This window comes from Fistularia commersonii, chromosome 12 (genome assembly GCF_037954325.1).
Source record: "Fistularia commersonii isolate RoL2024-O1a breed Wild chromosome 12, RoL_Fcom_v1.0, whole genome shotgun sequence".
Classification (NCBI taxonomy): Eukaryota; Metazoa; Chordata; class Actinopteri; order Syngnathiformes; family Fistulariidae; genus Fistularia; species Fistularia commersonii.
Window position 1 is genome coordinate 9,357,912 of NC_141295.1, and position 22,164 is coordinate 9,380,075.

The following is a 22,164-nucleotide window of genomic DNA, read 5'->3' on the forward strand; positions in this document are numbered from 1 at the left end:
ACAGTTTGAGAGTGGGGATTGCTTTCTCCATCACCTAAAAACTATCTCGTGATCATGGGTTTGATCTGAAAGGGACTGAGAAACAAGTTGAGCCATATTGAGTAATGTTGTGAAGTCTGTTTTTCAAATTGGGGTTTGAACAATCACACCAAGAAGAGGACATAAATGTAATCACTCAGTTAACAATAGTGTAAAGCACTATTCATACTTCTGTGTTGAATCAACACAAAAGGCCACCGGACAGATCACGTTATTCCCCATAAAAAAGTTTGTTTTAAATGGGGAATGTGAAATTTACAGGGAAACCGACCTCTTTTTTTCCCCAAAAGCTTGTAATGACATGTTCAACAGTGCTACCTGGGATCTGCAAGAACAGTTTGCTACCCCTACCCAGAGAAGGTCCTTTCATCCTCCTTGAATTGTAGATTCAAGACCTTTATTGTCATATAGGACGTAAGAGTATGGTTATTCAGACAATGCAATGAAATTCTTACTTTGTACACTCCCTTTGACACCAGATGGATAGCAATAGAGACAACAACTGACGATAACATGAAACAATGTGACAATGCATAATAGGAGACAGCTTACAGAGATGTATTAAAAAAAAGGAAATATTTGACCTAACCTTGACCTCTGTAAATCTAATGCTGCATTCTACAGTTTAGTAAGCACACGGATTTGTCAGATGTCATTGCAGTAATATTTCCCCAGATTTTTGGAGAAATATGTATAAAATGCTTGGGGAGTAAATTCAAGTTTTGATGATCTGCCCGCTGTATTATATCAGGTTTTACATGTATCTCTTGATTTCAAGATAAGTAACTAATTCAGTCAATGTACAAAAAGGTGCATGTTAATCACAGTGATATGTTCTTGTTATTTTTGTTACATTTGGCAATCAAGGAAACCTTTCCTCAAATTTGCTACTTGACTCTCTACCAAGACTAGCTAACATTCCTCGTGCTAGGTTGTTACTAAAGGAGAGGTGTGAAACGCAGTGCACTAAAGGAAAAATAGTAGTATTATGTAAATGGGAGAGCACAGCAAAACCTGTTGCAAGCAACCAGTGTAACAGCTTAGGGTAACAGGGTGAGGTGATATGAAGGCAAATGGAAAAAGACGAGGTATCCTAATGCTTAACTCTACAGCTGTTTTTTTGGTAGGTTACCCGAGTAATGAAAACCGACCCATTTTTTTTTGCCCAATGAAATAGCTGGCCAGATTATATATTCTCTAACACTGTTGAGATTGTTCATCTTCATTGGCCATACTCCAGATGAGTTTTCTTTTTATCATGTATTAGCCGAAATATAGTCAAACTCTCAAGCCAAAGTATTTTGAATAGTTGCCGTGAACAAACAAAAGAGATTTTTACGCCCATCCCAATCCCCCATTCCCTTCCAACCTCCAGCCTAAAAAAACTGGAAGCTTGCAGTACGATCACAGCTGACTTGAATAAGCAAATTGTCATTTAATCTTGCAGGTCTTATGGTTAAGTTTGTAATACATTTGGGGATGTTCAAAAAATTGTGCACAGCAGTTCAAGTTCATGACATGATCCTTTTGGAAAGGGTCAATCTCCATCACTAGGAGACCATAATTCTAATTTGGAATTAGCCGCAATTGGCTTCAAACTGTAATGCATTTCCTAAGACACCGATTGCAACCACTCAATGTCCCATGATGGTTGTAATTGAATACATTTTGGATATTGGTGGTTCAGTTTGTGTATTTTCTTTGCACCTTTTGACTTGTTGGTAATGCTATTAGTCTTCAGATTCATGCATTTACACCATACTTACTGTACACTATACTTACTGTATATGTGTGTGTGTGTGTGTGTGTGTCTGTGTGTGTGTGTGTGGTTGTTTGTACTGTATGTATGTGGGTATGTATGTTTGTAAGCATGTATGCATGTATTTATATATGTATAGATGTATGTGTATACGTATATATACACATACGCACACATTCTGTATATCCTCACTACCTGTCATCCTGTCATATCACTCTCCCTGATGCTCATCACACACAAACACACTGTGAACCCCCAGGACTAAAATAGGTTCTCAGGAGTGGTTTGGAGCAATGAATTGACTCTATAGTGGGGGATTTTCAACCTCATCCCCCTTTTTCTCTTTATCTATTTCTCTCGCTCTCTCCTTTCTAATCATTTGTGGGCCGCGACTTTTCAGAGTTCTTATAATTGTCTCGTTCAGTCCCTCAGCCTTGCAATAACTGTAGGATACGAGAGCTCACGGTCTAATACTGATACCACAGTAATATATATTTGTGTGTCTGTGTGTGTGTATGGGTGATACGACAGGAGTGATGGAAAAGTGTGAGCGAATACTTTTGTGAGATCTAGAGAGAGAGACAGCATATGCTCAGTAATGGATTGCATTTGTATAGCATTTTCTTCGAGTCTCCACAATCTATGAAGCAACTGAGTTTTAAATCAGTCCATTGAGGTCCATTTGAGTCTGTAATTTAACTTTTTTCTTCGCTGATTTATTTCTAATCGGCCCCATTTGTGCACTCTGCCTTTTTCACCACTTCTTTCTTGTCTCCACTTTTTGTGCGTTCTACCCAACCATTTTCACCTCACATGTGTCCTAAACAACATTTAACACGCCATTCATATACGTGTTTAAATTCTCTCTTTTTGCCATTCGCTTCCACATTAACATCCTCCCTCCAAAAGCCCACTAACCACACTGTTGCCCTACTGTAGGTTTGCAGGAGTCACCGCTGGCCAATGGGCACAGCCATAGTGGGCGGGACTTCCTCCGGAAGCAGATGAGAGGGGAGCTGTTCTCGCCGCAGCAGATCGAGGTACTGGACCGCCTGTTTGAAAGACAACCATCCTGTCCAATCCAATCCAGCTCTGACCTCTATGTGAGCCCTGACCCAGGCAAGGTAAGGGTGTGGCACGGTACAGAATCTGGGCTGAGGCTGACTTTGGGGGCAGGTTAAGGGTCAATAAAACTGTAGGACTGGACTGATTCAATGCTCATAGAAGAAAAGTTGTTCATAACCATTCATAATTCAAGTCAACCAATCTGTCCTCAAGTAAATCCAGTGTTGTCACTATTAAACAGAAATCAATTGATTGCTTTGCCACCTCAAAATGAATAGATAGTCTCAGCCCGGCCACTCCCTTTGACATTTGTTTGACTCTGCAAATGGACGCATGACCTTGAACTTTTAGTTTCAAAGAAAGTACATTTCTGGGCAGAGAAAAATATCATAGTGATATATTCTACGATTTGGTTTTTGGCACAGCAGCCCAAAGATAATATGATTTAAAATGTAATTACACTGGGTTAGCTCAACAACAGCATGCTTTGTCACAATACATATGTCATAATGGAGACACAATTATTTTAATTGGCAAAAGTCTCTGGCCTTGCCAGTGAATGGTTGGGCTCAATTTGTTTTTAAAAATTCACACAACACAGTGTATAACAATTTTTTTTTTCACAAATAAACATCAGAAAATTTGTGAATTACTAGAATGTCCATTCCTTGCTTAGACAACCAATTGTGGCATCATGATGTAATAAGTTGCCTAAAAGTGTCATTTAATCCATCTTGTAGCATAAAAGCTCCCTCTAACCCCCAAGCCTGAACTGCATGCATTCTCAAATACAGGATGGGTTCTTCTGACTGTTCTAAACCTCAAAGTGTGGATGGATTGTCAGGCATAGAAATGGCAGTCATAATTATAGTTATTTAATGTTAGTTGTTCACTATTCTATCTGTCATTGATAGCCTTAAGTTAACCTTTCCTTGTTCGCCTTAAAAAACAACAGTTTCTATGCTCTGTGACTGTGTGATAGCTTAGACCCAGTCAGGCCTGGGCTATTGACATTCTCATAATCTAAACCCACTGCAGGGGTTAATGATCATATTGACCTAGCATTCATTATGACATCACTTCCTGCTGCTTGTTGAAAGTGATGGAGCTGTTTGCATGCTGATGTGTCTTGGGACTGTGGCGCATAAAAGTATACTGTTTACACACAAAAATATATCAAGAAAGGTTGTCTTAATGTTGCATTTAATCAACCCCCTGCCCTTTTCCTGCATGTTAATGTAAGTCTGAATGGAATGGACGGGTGTAATAACAAAATACAAACAGGATACTATTTGTATTCTCTCAGATGTCTTCCAATACACAGCCCTGAGTACAATATTAGGGGAATAAATTTGCCAGTGTCTCAAAATGACACTTTTTTTCTACCACCTCAGCACATAAGTATGCATTCATATTATCTATTTGATCAATGTCAAGGGCAAGAGGACAAACAAACTGGAGGACTAGTATATGGAAACACAGATAGGGTACAAGCTAAGACCAAAAGGGCAGAGTTTTGCGTTTTCGCCTATTCATTTTTCTCTGACCGACATGGAGGGTGAAGTGGCACAGGGCGAGAGGTCGATAGGGATTGGCTATAGTAGCTCTATAGACTGAGACCCAAGACTATAATACCCATGATTCATAGGTCAGTGTCCTCTCTGAGCCCAGTCAAGCCAGTGAGGTCAGGTTGAAGATAGGGGCATTAAACCCTGGGTCGCCCTGGGGTCACCATGGCTTTAGACACTGAATTGTGATTACAAAGAGGTGCGAGAACACACACACACACACACACACACACACACACACACACACACACACACACACACACACACTCTCACACACACATCTACATCACTATCTGTCTTTCTACCTCTGTTCCCTTCTATCATCCTGTCTAGTCAACCACCCCCTTTTTTCCCAGCCTGAATTTCCCAGAGGGGATGATTGACAGTCATACGCTTAACACTGACACACTGACAGCAGCAGCTCAGCCTCTTTGGTATGTGGTCTTTATGTGCGTGTGTGTGTGTGTGTGTTTGACTGTGTGTATGAGAGCGTGCTGGTGAGGTTATGGCCAAGGAGGGTCATTCTGTGCTGTGACTGACAAAAAGGTACCTCATAGACTTGGATCTGCTGTTGATGTTGTGTAGAGGTGCCTTTGAGTATTTTTTTTAAATAATTATACACATATCAATGTGAGTACCTCTTTGCATGTAGAACAGCTTGTTACTGAGTAACATTTTTAGGTTGGGATTTTTAACAGTTTTCAAATGGCCCTTTTGGTTTAAATTCAGTACATTGGTCATTATCTGTATTTTTTTTTGTCTGACTTGTTCCCTTTCAGTTAAGTTTCTTCCAAAGATTAGGCTTAGGTGTTAAATTTACATGGTTTGGTTGTATATCCAGGTAATTTGTGATGTCTGTGAGTGTCCTCACAAGAACGTAAGCACAGAAATGTATACGAAAGAAAATTAAAGTCAAGGATACAAAGAATGTGAGAAGCATCAGTGCTAATGGATCAATTTCAGGTGCCCACTGTATATTATAAAAGTACAATTTATTGTAGTTTAAGTGGTTATTTTCAGTGCCTCATTATCTTATAGCTTTCTTACACTGAAACATGAGCCTCATTCATTATTTCTTCTTCTTTCAACGCTGAGATAAAAAATAAAATTGCTCACGTTCCTCACGAGCAAATCTTATTTTATCTGTCACCAGTAGTTACTCTTCTATCCTGTTTGTCTCAGACCTTTTGTTAATCTTTCCTCTTGTACTCACTCTCACGGTAGTCCATTAAGTCCCAGTATTAATTTGTGTGCGTGTGTGTGTGTGCGTGTGTGTGTTTGTGTGTGTGTGTGTGCCTGTATGTGTGTCTGCATGTGTGCCTGTCAGAGAGAGTTCATTTGAATTTCCCCTCAATCACTTCCTATTACTCAGGTGATAAATCAGCTCCACTGACAGCACCCCCACCCAGCCATGCCACTCTGGGTCCAAAAGCCCATCCCATTGGCTACCATGGCTACACTGTTATTAAAAAAGATAAAGGGACTAGTATCACTGTTTCCACTCTACTTGTTATTCTGATCATCTTTAAAACTTTTAAATTGGCAAAGGGGTCAAAGTTGAGAAAAAAGAACAAAAGGAGGCCAACGGAATCATAACAAATAGTAGTTGTTTAATGTAACTACCTTATAAATAGGATATTTTTGTCAACTCTTGGACTACTTAATAGACAACCACTTAACTAGATAAATACCCCTGTCACAACCTTTGTTGCATACCTTTCTGGTGGTCAAAGAATGTTTAAAAAGACCAAAATTTGAAACATGTATAATATTGAAATAACTATACTGAAAACCAGCTAATATATAAGCATTCAGCTTATATCTTGAGTCATGGGCCAATATTTACTTCATGGTCAACACATGACAATGATAAGTGTCTAAATGATTACACTTTACAGACTTAAGCATATGTGGCAATTATTTAATCTCTTCTGTAAATTAGTGATAAGAGGGGACAGTAAAAACATTTCTAGTACGTGGTTTATGAGTATTTTGAGCAAAAGTAATGCAATTTCAGGCAGAGGAGTAATCTGGATCTTACTTCGGCTGTATAGGCACCATCTGCTGATAAGTCTAATTTTTTTGTTGGGTTTGCGCTTCCGTAACCATTTCTGTTCTGTGGCTTCAGGATGTTACTATCCCCAAAGTTACTTTCATTTATCCATTAACGTCCCTTTTCAGATTTGAATTAATGACTCATCAATTCCTGACCTATCATTAAATGCTAGGTGTGAGTCAGCTGCATAGTCAAACTGTGGACAGTCCTGATTTTTTATTGGTTTTCCAGAGAGTTGAGCTCTATCTTGTGGGTTTGGAAATAAATATCCTTCCCCAACTTTGCTACGCTCGGTTTAAGCGCAGATGAATTTCTTCCCCACAATTCCTGTCTCTGTTTGTGAGCCTCTTGAGGGAATTGTATTTGTTCATAGCCCAGCCTTTTTCCATCAGGGATTCACAACAATGTGGGGAGTGAGACAGAAAAGGAGAAATCTGGTGCTATTTGGGGTATGGAGAAGGTGGGAAATACTATTATGCAAATGATGTAAGCCAACATGGTCAGGTTTCATGTGTGTGTGTATGTGTCAGAGGGCCGATTAGGGCTCATCTGTTACTGATGTGAGATTTGGACCAAACCATTACTCTCCCAATATCTGAGTCAGTGGACCAACCTGCTGTGTCTAAGTAAGGGAGTGAGTGGGTTAGAGAGAGATAAAAAATAAACATTCACTAGTAAGACAAAAATACCAAATCTTATGTGTTCATATGTGAAGCAATTCATATGGGATGTAATTTGCCGTGAATTTCTTTAAACTGTGCAAAGATAAGACTGTCTACTTGCAGTAACAATGTTTTTAAAGTTGACATTGGGCCAAAAGCTTTGGATTACATTACAACTAATTGATCTGATAATAAACAAATGGTACCTGGAAAATCTTTAGTATCAAAGATTCAAAGGTATCAAAGGTCTGGTTCTGGAAACAAAACAGTTAGAAAGCTAGTTCACAATTTACTTTTGTAATGTATCAAGTATATTTCAGTTTAGATTAAAAAAAAACAAACTTGGGATAGCCATTTCAAGATAGTAAATATTTCTTTTGTAATATCTGGAAAGTTATACGACCATGGGCCATTGCAACTGACATATTCTTACTGTGTTTACCACTTTTCTTTGATCAATTATGTTGTCGCCTCAGTTATTACATTAAAATCCAAAAGACGTCTACAATTCTTGACGCTCAGTATGGGTCTAAACACAACCAAGTCATCCCCTCCAGTTGTTTTCCTCCAGGAGCATGTTAAAAGAATGTTCGCTTTCTTTTAAGTTTAGTTTTTGTTATGGCCTGCACATCTGTTTCAGTCACTCCTTTCTACAACTTGCTTCTCCCATCAATGTCAATTTTTTCCTACCTATCCCCTGTCATCCTACTCCTTTGCAATGATTTTCTATCCAGATCTGGCTCACCCTGCCACTATTGCTCATAACCCTCCATTGTGCCCCATATAACCTCCCCCTTCCCATCACCCCCCCCACCCCCCCAAAACCCTTCATGGCCCCCGCAGCTGCGTCCCTTTTCTTTGATGAGGGCTGATGGTGCTGTATGAGCGGTAGAATTGACAACATTTACGGGGGCGAATGAAAATGATCCATCTTCCTTAGCAGGCCTGTCACCCCACTGGCCAAACTTCATCATGGCCAATTACCACAACAGACCCCTTCTCCTGCGCTGCTGCTGCCTCCTGGCCCACATCTACATGGATACATGGACACATTAGACACCATTATAATAAGAATCACGGCAGCCAAGAGAGGGAGGTGTGGGGTGGGATTGCATGTATGATTGGTTAATAAAAAAGTACAGGTGTGATGTACAAGAGAGGATGAGGGGAGAGTCGTTTAGAGAGAAAAGACGGCTTGAAAATGTGTTTTAAGTCTAAAGGGAGAGAGAGAGAGAGAGAGAGAGAGAGAGAGAGAAACGTGTGTGGTGTACAGGGTAAGCTCTTATTTGGCAGGTCACAGTCCAGTGGTTGTGTTGTGTGTTGACGAGCACAGGGGTGTTTAAGAGGTCAGTGAGCACAACACAGGCCTACACTTACACCTTCACAGATTCAGAGGTATTAAAAGGGTCAGTGCAAAATGTTCACCTCATCACCTAAAGGAAATTCTGATTGCTGACATTGGTGTGTGTGCACACACACACACACAGGTCAGGAGTAACAAGTAGAAGAAAGGAGAAGGAAACTGGTCATGTATTTAGATACATTGAAAGTTTTTCAGACAGCTATTCTGGTTTGAATCATGTTTCAATGCACAGAATTAAACTTAAGTAATTTAATTTAACAAGGTGTAGCCTGTTCTCGAATGCTAAAACACTCATGTCATGTTTTTCTAAATGCTCTCTGGCAATTGGTTGATAAATTGATTTCATCTGGATTTTAAAAGCTGTTTTGTTCATTGTGTGCTTTTAGGTTAAAAGTAATTTTAAACACCTCAATTATCCATTGCTCTTAAATGTATTCTATAACATCTTCTCAGTCTGCCTGTCTGACTGTTTTATTTTAAGGGAGTTATTCTCCTTTTTCTTGACTCAAGCTTACCTTGACCACAGTTAGTTCCAAGCCCTGACCATGATATCAATACAATCTAAACCTAATTTTAACATTTTAACAGAACAGACAGCGCAATCACTCAACACTAAGTCAAAGTCTGTCATTAAAGCAGTCATACTCAATTGTATTGGCAGCCCTCCATTACCACCACCCCTTCTCAAGGGTCACCGGGGTCAGTCGAACCTGATTTGGCTCACACAGTGGGCACACCTCCAATGGCTACAATATAAGCTGTCCTGGTTTTGACAGCAAATGTGCAGCACCTGCAAATGTGATGTAAAGTAAAAAAGTTGGGCTTGTTCATTTGGCAGCTGATTCACTCTGTCTCGCAAACCTCAACCATAAAACCAAGTCTTAACATTCAGTTTGCACCATGAACTTGAGTGGACAGTCCAGAATGTCATCACAGATCCATGTCAATCCATCTAAAAAAAACTGTAAAAACCTGACAGTCATTTCCTGTGTTCATCACTTCAAGATTTTGATAGGTCCTGGCATGTAGGTTTGCGTTTTTGATTTTTATTTCGAAGAACATTTTGGGCTGATGATGTTGGAGTTTTTCATTAAAAAAGACCACAAATATGGGAACATGTTTCTTATTTGTTCATACTCTTTTTTTTTTTTTGGTGATGGTGATTTGCCTCCACCTACACACAGCAGAGATGTCAGTCACTTTCTGTTGTTATTTGTCCATTCCCATGTCATGGTTTATTTCCTGTGTTCATCACTTTTAACCAGCGAATGTTTTTTTTTCCTTTTGTTTGGATAATTAATCAATTAATTTTAAAAAGGCCACAAATATAGTAACATGTTTTTTAATTCAAATATTTTATTTTTTCTGATGGTGATTTGCCTCCATCTACACACAGCTGTCAATTCAGTCACTCACAACAACAGTTGGACTTGGCAAAGACCTGAGAATGAATGGTCATGTTGTAAGCTCACACATAAGTTACATCACATTTAATCAATATTGCTGTAGTTTGGGAGATAGTTGCTGTGACAAATAGTTTCCAGCATAAAAGTTCATGATGAAGACAACCTTTAACAAAACATATGAACAACATTTATATGGGTCAGTACAAATGCTGTCATATGTATGCTTTTTTTTGCCTTTTTTTGCTGTTTTAATTGTATCATCTCCTCAGTGAATGTACTGCAAAATTCCACAATTTTAAATTTTTTTTTGTCTTATCTTTTGTTGATTTTTGAACTCTCCTACAGAGATGTTTTTTTTATATTTTAAGTCAAAGCATTTATAATCATATTCAGACAAAAGCACCTATCCCGATTGCCAGTAAACCCCCAAAAAACTATAGCAAATATTTGCAAATTTACATGGTAGTGTAGGTGTACACTGATGTTTTTCTTGTAGTGACCAAGGCACTCAAGTAAAACAAATATGTCAGCCTGGTTTCCTCTTTTCTTTTTTAACTTATGCAGTGTGTGTGTGTGTGTGTGTGTGTGTGTGTAGTCAATAGGTTTAGGACATTGAGCAACTGTGTACTTGTGCTGAGATGATCACAGTTCTTATTGTTGCTGGTATCAAGGGAGACAAGAGGCTTTGTGTTAGCTGTGGTGTATGTGATACCACTGTGTCTTTGTGTAGATGCTTCCCTATTCTTTATATTGGTGTGTATGTGTGTTTGAAAGAGAGGGAGGGTGAGTAAGAGAGCAAGAGATGAAGAGAAAAAGCAAGTTGATCCTGTGGTTATAGACTGTTGGACTCATTTGTTCAGTAAATCCCCATCTTTGTAAACAGATCAATAAACTTTCCTGTAGGTGTGAGTGTGTGTGTGTTTGTGTGTGTGTGTGTGTGTTTGTGTGTGTTTGTGTGTGTGTGTGTGTGTGTGTGTGTGTGTGTGTGTGTGAGTGTGTGTATGCACGTCATACTTTTCTCCTCACTGCAACGAAGGGATGACATAAATGTAAAATGGACCTCTGTTAACAACATGCCACTGTATGTTCATATTTGCTCAATATATAATGCTATGAAGTTTGAAATGGTATGTCTTTGTGTTTTTGCCTTTACCCAGACATCAGATTATTCCTCTATGGCGTCACTAGCTGGGGGACTGGATGAGATGAAGAACAGTTTGGCCAATACTGGTACAGGGGCTGACTTAGGAGCCAGTGTTTCTGGCCCACAGTCCTATTCGATAGTTCCAGGTAAGAACTGTTATCATGTCATAACTGCTTTCCTTTTTATGTCTTATGTAACTGGTACAATATTGGGATTTAGACTGTGCTCTGAAAGTAAATTTCTGATGAAACTGTTCACAACATAATTAAAGGTCATTATTTCTCATTTAGAAGCCTATGAAGTTAAATCCAGTTGGAAAAAAATGTTCCTCAGTGACAGTCCTTTTATGAAATATGACATGTGATGCACTTTCACTGATACTCATAAATTAAATATTTATTTCAAAAATGATTATTCAAAGGAACTAGACAATACGCTCAATTGTGAAAGTAAACAAAATCCGTGAAACCATTCAAGAAATGCAGGCGTACACCAAGTGAATGTATCCCAGTGTTGTTAACTTAAACTCATGCTACCTCTTCTGTAGCTTTGTGAGAACAAGAAGGAGAATCCGATTTGAACGTGAATTAAAAGTGAAACAAACTGCATTTTTCAATGAGGTCGTATCAGGTTCAGGTCAACAAGCGAACATTGCTCTTCAGCACAAAAATACCAACCAAATGAGTTGTAACAGCTTCATGAGCTGTGAAGTGGGCTAAGCTAAAAGGGATTTCTGCTGTTTAAAGATAGATCTCCTGAGGGGCAAGAGCCCAGAGGATGGATGTAAAGAAAAGCGGAAGGATAGAGGAATACTCAAACCTTGTTACTCATATTTTCTCCATTTAGGGGCACAGGGACAAGCAGTGGTTAATTAAGACTAAACTAGGGAGAACCTTGACACGTCTTCAGTGATTCCATCTGTAATGAGGAGAATCATTGAGCTGGGAATTTGGGATATCTGGGAAAGGGCTCTTTTTTGCCCTCTGAAGCCACTGAGGAATATTACCTGCAGAGGTAGAGAGGAAGAGGGAGAAATTTCCATTCCTGTTCATGCATACAAACACACATTCATATTCACACAGGAAACTTCAATATTAAGCATGCAGTTCCTTGCCTATCTTTTCCCCCACAATAGAGCTCCCTCTAGGGGATCAAATGTCGGTGTGTTTGACATAGTATTATTGTATCCTTAGAGTGTTGATACATGGGACTCGTGCTGAAGAGTAACATTTATTCATACACTCAATCCTGTTTCTGTGGCATCTCCCTGAATCTGCAGAGGCCTTTTCATCCTCCTCCTCAAGTGCATATGCACAGGGACACACTCACCGCCATCTATTCTTTCCATATTTGACGTTTGTTGTTCTGATGGTTTTTGTGCTGACATGATAAGAGTTAGATAGGGTGTCAGAAATGTTGACCTCAAGGCAAGGATGGTGTTTACATCTGAAACTGCACACAAAGGAGACTGTTACTTGACTGACCTCCATAGCAAAGAAGTACATAGCAGATACAACATCACTGACATGTATAAGCATAGACACACACCTACACACTCCTCAGAGGATGCACCCCTGTCTACCTTTTCTGGGGCTGTGGAGAATTTAATCTCTCCTCTCTTTAACCATTTCCTTGCACTCCTTGCACTTCCTTTGCCCTGTGCACTGACCTTGATTGGATGTGCAGCCCCCCTGCACTATTGCTTCTCTGTCACATCAGGCGTCGTGTAAAACTTTACCGTAAGGAGCGGGAAGAGAGGGGTGGCGAGGGACAGGGTAGGCTAAAGAATAAATGAGCTATGTGAGAGGAAAAATAAGGATTGGTGTTTTTCATTATAATTGTTGGATGACAGATTTTCTCCCTTAGATAAGATATAATTTATTGATCCCCATAGAGGAAATTCTTTAGGTTAGCACAATAGTGTTCCTTCCCTTTGCCCTAATTCCCTTTGCTTCCCACAATTCATATATATTGATATTACAGGCCAAAATAGGCATCAGTCCAATTGATCAAATTACATTCAGTTTCTGTTTTTGTTCAAGATACTGATTAGGTAGTTTTTCAGTACTTGTGCCACAGAGAAGTAAATCCGTTACATTTTTTAACAGAATCTCAAATATTCCCCACTTAAAATCAATAATCCATAGTAGACATTTTGACATTTTGGATCCCTCCACTTTTAAACGGTCACCATTTCTTCTTTTCCTCTTGCCATATTTTGTTACACACCATTGTAATCTTGTCGTTCTTCAAGTTCTCCTCTTTATCTAACAACGCCCCCTGCCCCTCCCCTCCTCTCTTTCAGTTAGCAGTGGTTAAGTGGAGGGGAAGTGAATGGGATTGATGGTGTTACCATCTGAGCTGTTTATGATGATGATAAATGTGTGTGTGCAAGAGGGAAAAGGAGGGTGCCACTGCACGTGTGTATATGTGTGTGTATATGATGATGATGAATGGAGGGCTATGTCTCCACGCACTTCCAATGTCTTCTGCGTGCAAACATAGAGAAATGATTCGGGACGACGCACTGTCAAGTGGTCTAATGCAGTTATATATCCTATCCTGCAAGTGACGGACAGGAAGGGAGGGGGAATGGAAGGAGGGGGATCTGCAAATTAATAGATGTCAAAAGAAAACAAGGATGAAGAAACAAAAGAAAGAAGGATGACTTGAATGGTTTCTGGCATGACTTTATCAATAAAGACCCTGCTTGATGTATAATGTTACTTTTTACTTGTGTACATGTATAAATCAAAGCCGACATTTTTAATCATTCATGTAATTACTTGGTGGTGAATATTAACAAATGTTCTTGATTTTTTTTTCTTGATGCAAAGTATGGTGATTCTGAAATCTATTAAAAGGAGGCCACATTTTAATTTTTTTTGGGGCATACTTGATTATTTGGATGATTGAAAATCAGATGATTGGAAAAGTCATGCGATTGTGTCAAAAGCAAGGGTCAAACTGTGAAAATTAAACAAATGTTGAAGGCATTTCAAAATGTTGATGCACAAAATTTACTAGCTTTAAAATCATAGACATAATATTTTAGATTTGTCTTTACCTTGAAACTGACCCGGTCAAGATTTTGGACGACTAATGGAACACCTTTAAGGAGGTAGTCCTGGACTGTGAAAACTATGGAAAGGGTGTTGATTGGTCTGTATGTAATTATCTTTTAAAATCTAATATTAGCTCAAGTGAATATGAATTGTTTTGAACAGGATAGTTAAATATCTTTGCACAAAAGCATTGTAGCAAATTATAAGGTTGTAATCCTTTGACTGATTACGGTGATAATGGAGGATAAAAGTACAATTGAAAGATACTGTAGAAAGAATATGTTCGTAGACAATGATGACAGCTGTCAGTCTTTGATGGTCTGTGTATGATTTTAGGTCGAGACCTGGCCAGCACTACTCTGCCAGGGTATCCTCCCCATGTTCCTCCCACTGGACAGGGCAGCTACTCCACCCCCTCCCTCACTGGTATGGTACCAGGTGAGTGCGCACGCACGCACACACACACACACACACACACACACACACACACACACACACACACACACACACACACACACACACACTCATATATACTAACCGCCGTGTAGTTTCAACTTACTTCAGTACCAAAAATACTATTTTCCCCTTTACACAACAGTAGTTGTCTTGTAAAGGTGAAACTGTTGGCTGTTTCAATTTGATCAGGATCCATGGCCATGCGAGTGTTAGCAATGAATGTGTGCATGTGTGTGTGTCTTTTTAGCGGGCGTACCTCGCTTTGCCACTTCCTCTTTCTTGTCTGACTATGCACTAGCTGACAGTGCTCCCAGGGGGGCTGGCATGTGTGTGTCTATCTGTATATGTGTGGCTATGTGTTTGTGTGTCTGTATGTTTGCGTGTGTGTGTATCATTAGAAGGCAGCCACAGTAGCACAGCTGTCCCTCCTCAACATTAGTAATTTGTTTTTAATGAGAATCACCAGTGACCCACGACTAATTCATTCATTCCCTTCCACTCTGCCTTCTCCGCTGCTTTTGTGTTTCAATCCTGGACTGCCATTCTTGTTCTCTACCTCCTCGTCTCTCTCCCTTCCTCTCTCGCTCCCTATCTCATGCGTACTCTCAGATTTGCAGAGGTGGTCATGGTCAGTATAACACGCGTAGCAGAGATGAAAGCAACACGGGCCAAAAAAACAAAGTCATAACAATGTTTTTTATTTTTTTATTTTACAAGTTCTTGTTCTTTTGTATTACCAATTATTCAGTTTGTGAGATATAGAGGCACTCAAATACACACACTGTCTCGGTGGACATGTAGCAACAGGACATCGAGAAATGGGTAACCCTGTCACCCCATCCCCTTGTGCTCACCCGGCCTGTCCTAAGGTTTGACAGCATATTTGTGTGTGTTTCAGTCAGTGTATGTTTATGTGTGCTGCAATGTGTTTGTGTGTTTTTTTGTTTTTGACAATGTGTGTTATTGTGCGACCTTGACACTGAGATGCACATGGGAGACCCCCGAGCCTCTTTTCTCTTCCCTCAACCCCCTCCCTCCCTGTCTCCTAAACAACCTGACACGTTGCCGTCACTACGGTGATGACAAGGGTAGGATGTTCACACCCAGGGATGCCAAGGAGACCATATCTCGACCCCACCTGACAGATGCAACTGAACACACACACACACACACACACACACACACACACGTACTCATTGCTCAATGAAATGTGAATAGCACAAACAAACCATCCTAATATCGAGATTCTTCTTTGCAAATATTCCAGGCTGTCAGATTCACAAGCTGGCTAGAATGAGCAGAAGAGATAATCCCCGAACTTTACTTCTCTGTTTTATCTCAGCACTTCTCGGGCAAATTATCCTCCTTTTTGTCCGCTCTGTCTAATATCATACCTTCATTAAGCAAGCAACTCTCTTCTGCTGTTCTTCTCCCTCTGTCTCTCCCTACAGCAGGGGGGCTGACACTCAGAGGGGGTGTAGAAGAGCAGTGAGGCAGAACCGACAGAACGAGAGGGAGAGAGGAGGAATGGGGGGCATCAGGGTCTGTGACTGTCAGCTATGGGAGAGGGATCCCCCGGGAGGAGTGAAGGTTCAGGAGAGAAGAAAGGAGGAGAAAAAGAGTAAAAAAAAAAAAAGCAAGTCAGCAGAGGGATGAGAAAAAGAAGAGAAGAAGTGGGGAAGAATGTTGTTTTGATGTGAGGGGTGATGGGCGGGCTGGATTGAGGTGGGCTCGAGGACAAGGGAGAAAAATAGAGAGCAGGGGTGAAAAGAAGCGAGGTAGTGGAAGACATAAGAGAGAGTAAACCCCAGACAGTAGGTAGTAAATGAGGGAGAAAAGCTACGCTATCATCCGCTGTATGGCAAGACCACAAGAGTCTTACTGAGCTTTCCAGCTCAGTTGCCCTTAACTGTCTGTTGTGAGGAAACAAAACAAAATATGCTTGCCATTTCAAAAATGAAGCACACGATCATTTTCTTATCTGTGACCACTATGATTAACATTTCTATTCGCATTCTTAGGAAATGGGAATTAATGATGCAATGTCAAGCTGCGATGATAAGGTTAAATATTTGGATAGGGTATTTGGGTTGAATATATATAAGGGTCATGTGGGTGTGCTACAATGATAATGATAATGCTAACAAGTCCTTCAAATGAAGAAATGCAAAAAAAAAATAATTTCCATTAGGCAGAGTTACTTGTTTCTTCAACATGTATAGATACTATTTTTATGGTTGGATGTGGGCATGCTTAAGACCTGTCAACCAACCAGATCAACCATCGCTCGCCTGGGTACTGTAAAGAGTCCTAAAAAAATGAAGACTAAAATTTTTAAAAAAGCCCGCGCACCACCACACAGTATTGCATTTCTTGAAAATTGTCTTAACACATAATTTCCCTACAGCCTCACTGCACTGAGTAACCGAAATAATAATCAATAATATACAAGAAAAAGTCGCAAATAATGATAATAAGGTGACATTTGTAATTTCAGTATGCTTCCTTTTGTGACTTTCAGGGGGAGATTTCTCCGGAAGTCCATATTCCCATCCTCAGTATTCCACATACAATGAATCATGGAGATTTCCCAACCCAAGTTTATTAGGTAGGTGTTGCTTATATTTTGGCTCTGGTCAGGAAAAAACGGATCAATAATTGCATCAATGAATTTCATATCACTCTATCACTCAACCCAGCTTCCATCATCCTTATGTTCTCTTGTAACTGTAATGCTGTTTCTCTCATGTCCCTCTTGTCATTACATTGCATTTCTTGCTGTACTGTTTAGCACAGGAAAATATGATTTGTGAGAGGAGTTGTACAAATAAAAGGTTGTTCAGTATGTGAATGGATTTGATGGAAAGGAAAGGCAAAGACTGAGAGACGAGTGAGGAGATTAGAAAGCATTTATCTGCAGCTCATCTGTGTTTTCAGATTTTAATGTTATTTAGTCACTCTGCTGGATGCATTTTCTATGCATTCACCATCCATCTCTGAATACCTCATAAAATATGACAGTGAAAGACAGCGTACCATTCTTGATGTCTATATTTGCACCTTTTCAGCTCATTGTTGTCTTCTTTGGGTTATAGCACTAAAATGAATTGAAAAAGGAGGTAGAGCAATTATCTTTGGAATCGAACATTCCAGGTTCGATTCCCAGGTTTTCCTAGTGTGTTGAACTGTTGTTGGGCAAGACACTGAACCCCTAACTGCTCCCCTGGTGCTGGTTGACGGCATGCCTACTGCTCATGGTTCATCCGTGATGGGTTAATTGCAGTGAGCAATTTCCCCACGGGGATTAATAAATGATAAATTATTTATTCATAAAATTGCGTGAAGTAAGTGTACAGATTTCGTGATCAGTGTCTAAGTTATCCTCGTCTTCTGTTCAAGGGATTTGTGTATTTCAGAAACCAACAGAGCAAAACTACATTATTGTGATCCGATCTGTGATCAGCCGTAATCGGTTGGACCCAATTCATAAAGTTGTTGTTTATTTTTCTTTGTTATAGTGTTCTGTTATTAGTTATTAAATTTAGCATTAGTCATTAAATCCTGGAAACTCTTATCATTGATGGCAAAGTGTCAAATGGCAAAATGAAGATGAAACTATAACTTTTAGCTCTGTTGCTGCACAGAGTAGCATGCTTAGTCATTTAAATTATACTCTACAGTAAAAACGATTGTGTTAAAAATGTTAAAAATGACTGATTGAGAGGTAAATACGGTTCATAGAAAGAGTTAACAATAAATAAAGTTATTTCTTTCCCTTTAATGTATTTATTTAGTGTTCTTTGTCTTTTTTTAATGTTTTAATATTCTAAATTCTCTGGAATTTTTGACTTTTAATTTGATTTATAAGGTAATGCTTGCTCACTTCAGTAATCACTTCATGACAAAAAAAAAAACAATGTACCATGTGTCATTCAATAAACCCTGAGCCAAAACCATTCAATGTCAAACTCCTTGTCTGAGGAGTCTTTTTAGTTGCTTTGTTTAAAGTTTATACCATCAAGAAGCAAGAGTGTAAAGGTCAGTAGGGTATGCTACCCAGTAAGCGTGCCCACCACCTTTCCTCATATCTCCTGTCCCTCCTTCTTTCCATCCCTCTGTCCCCAGTGTTTCAGCAGGACTATGGTTCTCTCCTGGGCACGGAAATTGGCTGTTCCTCCAGTCTCTTCACCAGCCAGACAGGACAGATGCAAGGTAGGTGGAGAGAGGGCAAATGAAGTGTAGCTGTACACAGAGAAGTGTAGCTGTATGTAGGTGTATGCGGGAGGTGGGGCCGAATGATGAGGGGAGATAAGCTACAGTACAGGATAAAGAGAAGAGACAATGAGCATTTCAGAACAAGACGCACAGTGAGAGACACTACAAAGCAAAAGATTGATGGCATGGCTACTATACTGAGGAAATGAGGGAAAGAATTAAGGTGACAAATGAAAGAAAGGTGAGTTAAAAATAAGAGTCAAGATGGGAGAGAGGGTGTCTGAGGTCCTGAGTGAGACTAAATAGTTTGTCAGGCCAGCTTAATGCCTCACTTCCCCAAAGCACCTCCTGAGATTACCTGGACTGTGGACAGACATAACCTGTCAACACACAGCAAGGCTGATTGATAGAAGAGACAGAGACAAGTGTGTGTGTGTGTGTGTGTGTGTGTGTGTGTGTGTGTGTGTGTGTGCTTCTTGCTTCCTGCAGGATTTTCCCCTTTGTGTGTTATTTTGTGTGTGAGAGTAGGTTTGTGCATGTCTGCCAGGTTACAGTATTGAATTGACCTCTCCCTAAGGAGAGAATAGACTGAAGGGATCAGTAGTAGTAGAGCTGTACTCACTGTGTCAGCTAAGACTGTCACTTGGATGGTGTGGGGGGTTGACGGTAGCTGGGGAGTAAGGAGGAGGGAGACAATGAAAAGGTTGTCAGGAAGTAGAGAGGGTTCATTTCATTGGTTGTTGGGGAAAGGGAGTCTAATTTTGTCTGTCATTACCTTCATCAGCTCATGTCATCTCATCCATGTATTTCATGACTCACATTCAGAGTAAAATATCATCTTGAGAGAAAATTAAAGCCGCTCATTTTACATGTACCCTGCAAGTCAGAAAGGTTGTTAAAGGATGATTCCAGATTGTAATAATTTATTTTTTCTCCTTTAACTATCCCGGTCTGATTAAAATTGAGCTCCTCAACTGAGGCCTGGAACCAGAAATTCAGATGAGGAGAGAACTTGTGTAGTAGTCGTGCACTTGTCCTGAACTTTTGTGACGGGAAAAGGTTCTAGCTTCACTGAATGTGGTCTCTTTCAGACTATACCACACACAAATAGATGTATGTAACGTTGTGATCCTATATCTAGACCCAACACCAATGACCCATTTTTTTCTTTTTCTGAAGTATATCAACCAATATTGGAAGGATTTTTCACCATATTACATGCTCCTCCAACCCAGATCTCTAGCACTGGTCATACATGGATGACATTTTTCCCCAAATCAAATTCCTTTATATATGTATCTATAAATAGTCAGAAAGAAAACCTGAAAATGGTTTAAATTTGTGCTTTCTGTCTTTCTGTATGCGCAAGCTCCAACTAAGCTTGAACTAAGAACAGTTTTGAGGAGCTAGTCCCTCTAGGAGGTAGAATCAGGAGTTATGTGAGTGTATATTGATTGCTTAAACATATAACTCGGTGTAGCTGTTCCATTTTCTAAATATGAAAATGAAAACCATCATCTCCAACGACAAGTAGTTTCGGTCACAGGGCCCTCTGATCTGTTATTGCTCATTTGCAGAATGACAGTTGCCTAAAAATACGTCTAGAGCCGCTTCACCTTTCCTGATGGAAAAAATGCAGACAAAAAAATAGAAAAAGACTGTGGTATCAGCAAATCCCAACACTTATGTAATTCGGTGGGCACAATTTTGTTAGATCCAATGGGAAGACACCAAACGAAATGGGGATAAAATGTATAATGAATATTTAGAAGTTGCATTCAAGAAACGTTAAATAAGAAACCCATATGAATGTTTCTCCACAGGGTCGCCATACTATTACAGTGCAACATCGCGGGGGGCGGGCCCTACTGCCACTGCAACAGCCTCTGCCTACGACCGCCACTGACCTCTCCTACTGAGAGAGGAGGAAGAGGAGGATGGGAAAAGAGGAAGACTTGAGGAGGAGGGAGGGACGGATAGCACCAGCACTGCTCAGTACAAGACTGTCCTGCGCATGGATGACAATGAGGAGCAGATTTCAAATTTTTAACGTCAGTGAAGTTTTCTTTGATTGACATTTATGACAACCAGCACACTGCTAGCAAGTAAAACATACGTTTTGGAGTGTTACATTGCTGCAAGGATAAATATCGCTTTTTCAGCATTAGGCGTAAGAAGCCCTTTTTTTAAAAAATTATGCGAGCACTCTCATAAAAATTTGGTATCCCGAGCTTGTTTGCCATTTTGTTTTCAAACTGTTTACAAATTAACAAGTCATGCATGGGTCTAAGTGATTATAAAAAAAATCTGAAATGGATATCCTGGGTTTACTTTTGTGTTTCAAAGTTAGCACGAGCGGTCGAAGAATGAGCTTATCAGAGGAAGATCTTATTAGTGACCTGCCATCAATCAAGCAATCAATCAATTTTCTATGTCATTTTATGATAAAGACAATCCAACTTGTATAACAAATGACCAAATTGCTACCATAACATTGTCATTCCAACCTTTTCTTTATGGTTCACATAGAATGGGATACCTAGATTTTTTGATCAAAATGTTCTCTTCGATAACTTGTTTGCAGCCAGATCCCAGCGGACAGGCCTTTCAGATAAAGCACAGACCTCTACTGTATAATGAACAGTGTACGTATACACGTCAGACCAAAACAAACTCAACCGAGGAGTACTATTGTAAAGGAAGGTGCTATCCAACCTCCCCAGTCAAGATTTAGTCCTGATCTAGAGCTATTTATAATGGAGGAGACACAGAGTAATATATTAAGAAGCTTTTCTGCGCTGCACTCCACGATGAGAGTGAATGCCTGTAATGATTTATATGTGTCAAGCTGTTGTGCTAGAATAGTGAATAATGATGATGCAGTGAAATATGGAATCTTTCAATATGAGAAGAATTCTTTGTTTATGAAATGTGATCTGACAGATTTTCCTGTTTATCAGTTGACAGAGGTGCCGTTGAATAAGACGCCATTTTTATCTGCTTCCTGAATATTCAAAAGAAGAATCAGGAAGCGGGGGGCACCCCATTTCTCTCTATCTTGCTCTCTTTCTATTTCTATCTTTAAAATCCCCAAAGATGGCCCCCCCTAGTGGATCGGCTTACTAACTACAAAAGCACAAAGAGACTCAATCATCACTTAGAGGCGCCGAGTTACTTTTTCGACTACTTTTAGATCCATGAAGTACTTCTTCTTCCTCTCCTCCCCTTTTTGAGTGCTTGTCCTTGTGCTGTTTGACATCTGGAAATTGTTTCTATAAAAGCATTGTTTTTGTGAAAACAAGTTAAACTGTTTTTTTTTTTTGTTGTTGTTTGTCTCCTACATCAGTTCTGCGCTCTGACAATGCA

At 39.7% G+C, this 22,164-nt stretch overlaps 1 protein-coding gene across 2 annotated transcripts in view; it reads left to right on the forward strand.

The window, feature by feature from the left end:
- Nucleotides 1-21,471, forward strand: part of pax5 (paired box 5) — a 42,630-nt gene extending 21,159 nt beyond the window's left edge. The window contains exons 6-11 of one of the 2 annotated variants that reach the window (XM_086156892.1): nucleotides 2,738-2,922; nucleotides 11,076-11,208; nucleotides 14,464-14,565; nucleotides 17,105-17,191; nucleotides 18,709-18,795; nucleotides 20,622-21,471. In XM_086156892.1, the coding sequence (XP_086013018.1) occupies nucleotides 2,738-2,922; nucleotides 11,076-11,208; nucleotides 14,464-14,565; nucleotides 17,105-17,191; nucleotides 18,709-18,795; nucleotides 20,622-20,704 (677 nt within the window). In that variant the 3' untranslated portion in view covers nucleotides 20,705-21,471. The remainder of the gene's footprint in view (nucleotides 1-2,737; nucleotides 2,923-11,075; nucleotides 11,209-14,463; nucleotides 14,566-17,104; nucleotides 17,192-18,708; nucleotides 18,796-20,621) is intronic. The other variant, XM_086156893.1, reaches the window with a different exon arrangement.
- The last annotated feature ends 693 nt before the right edge of the window (nucleotides 21,472-22,164 follow it).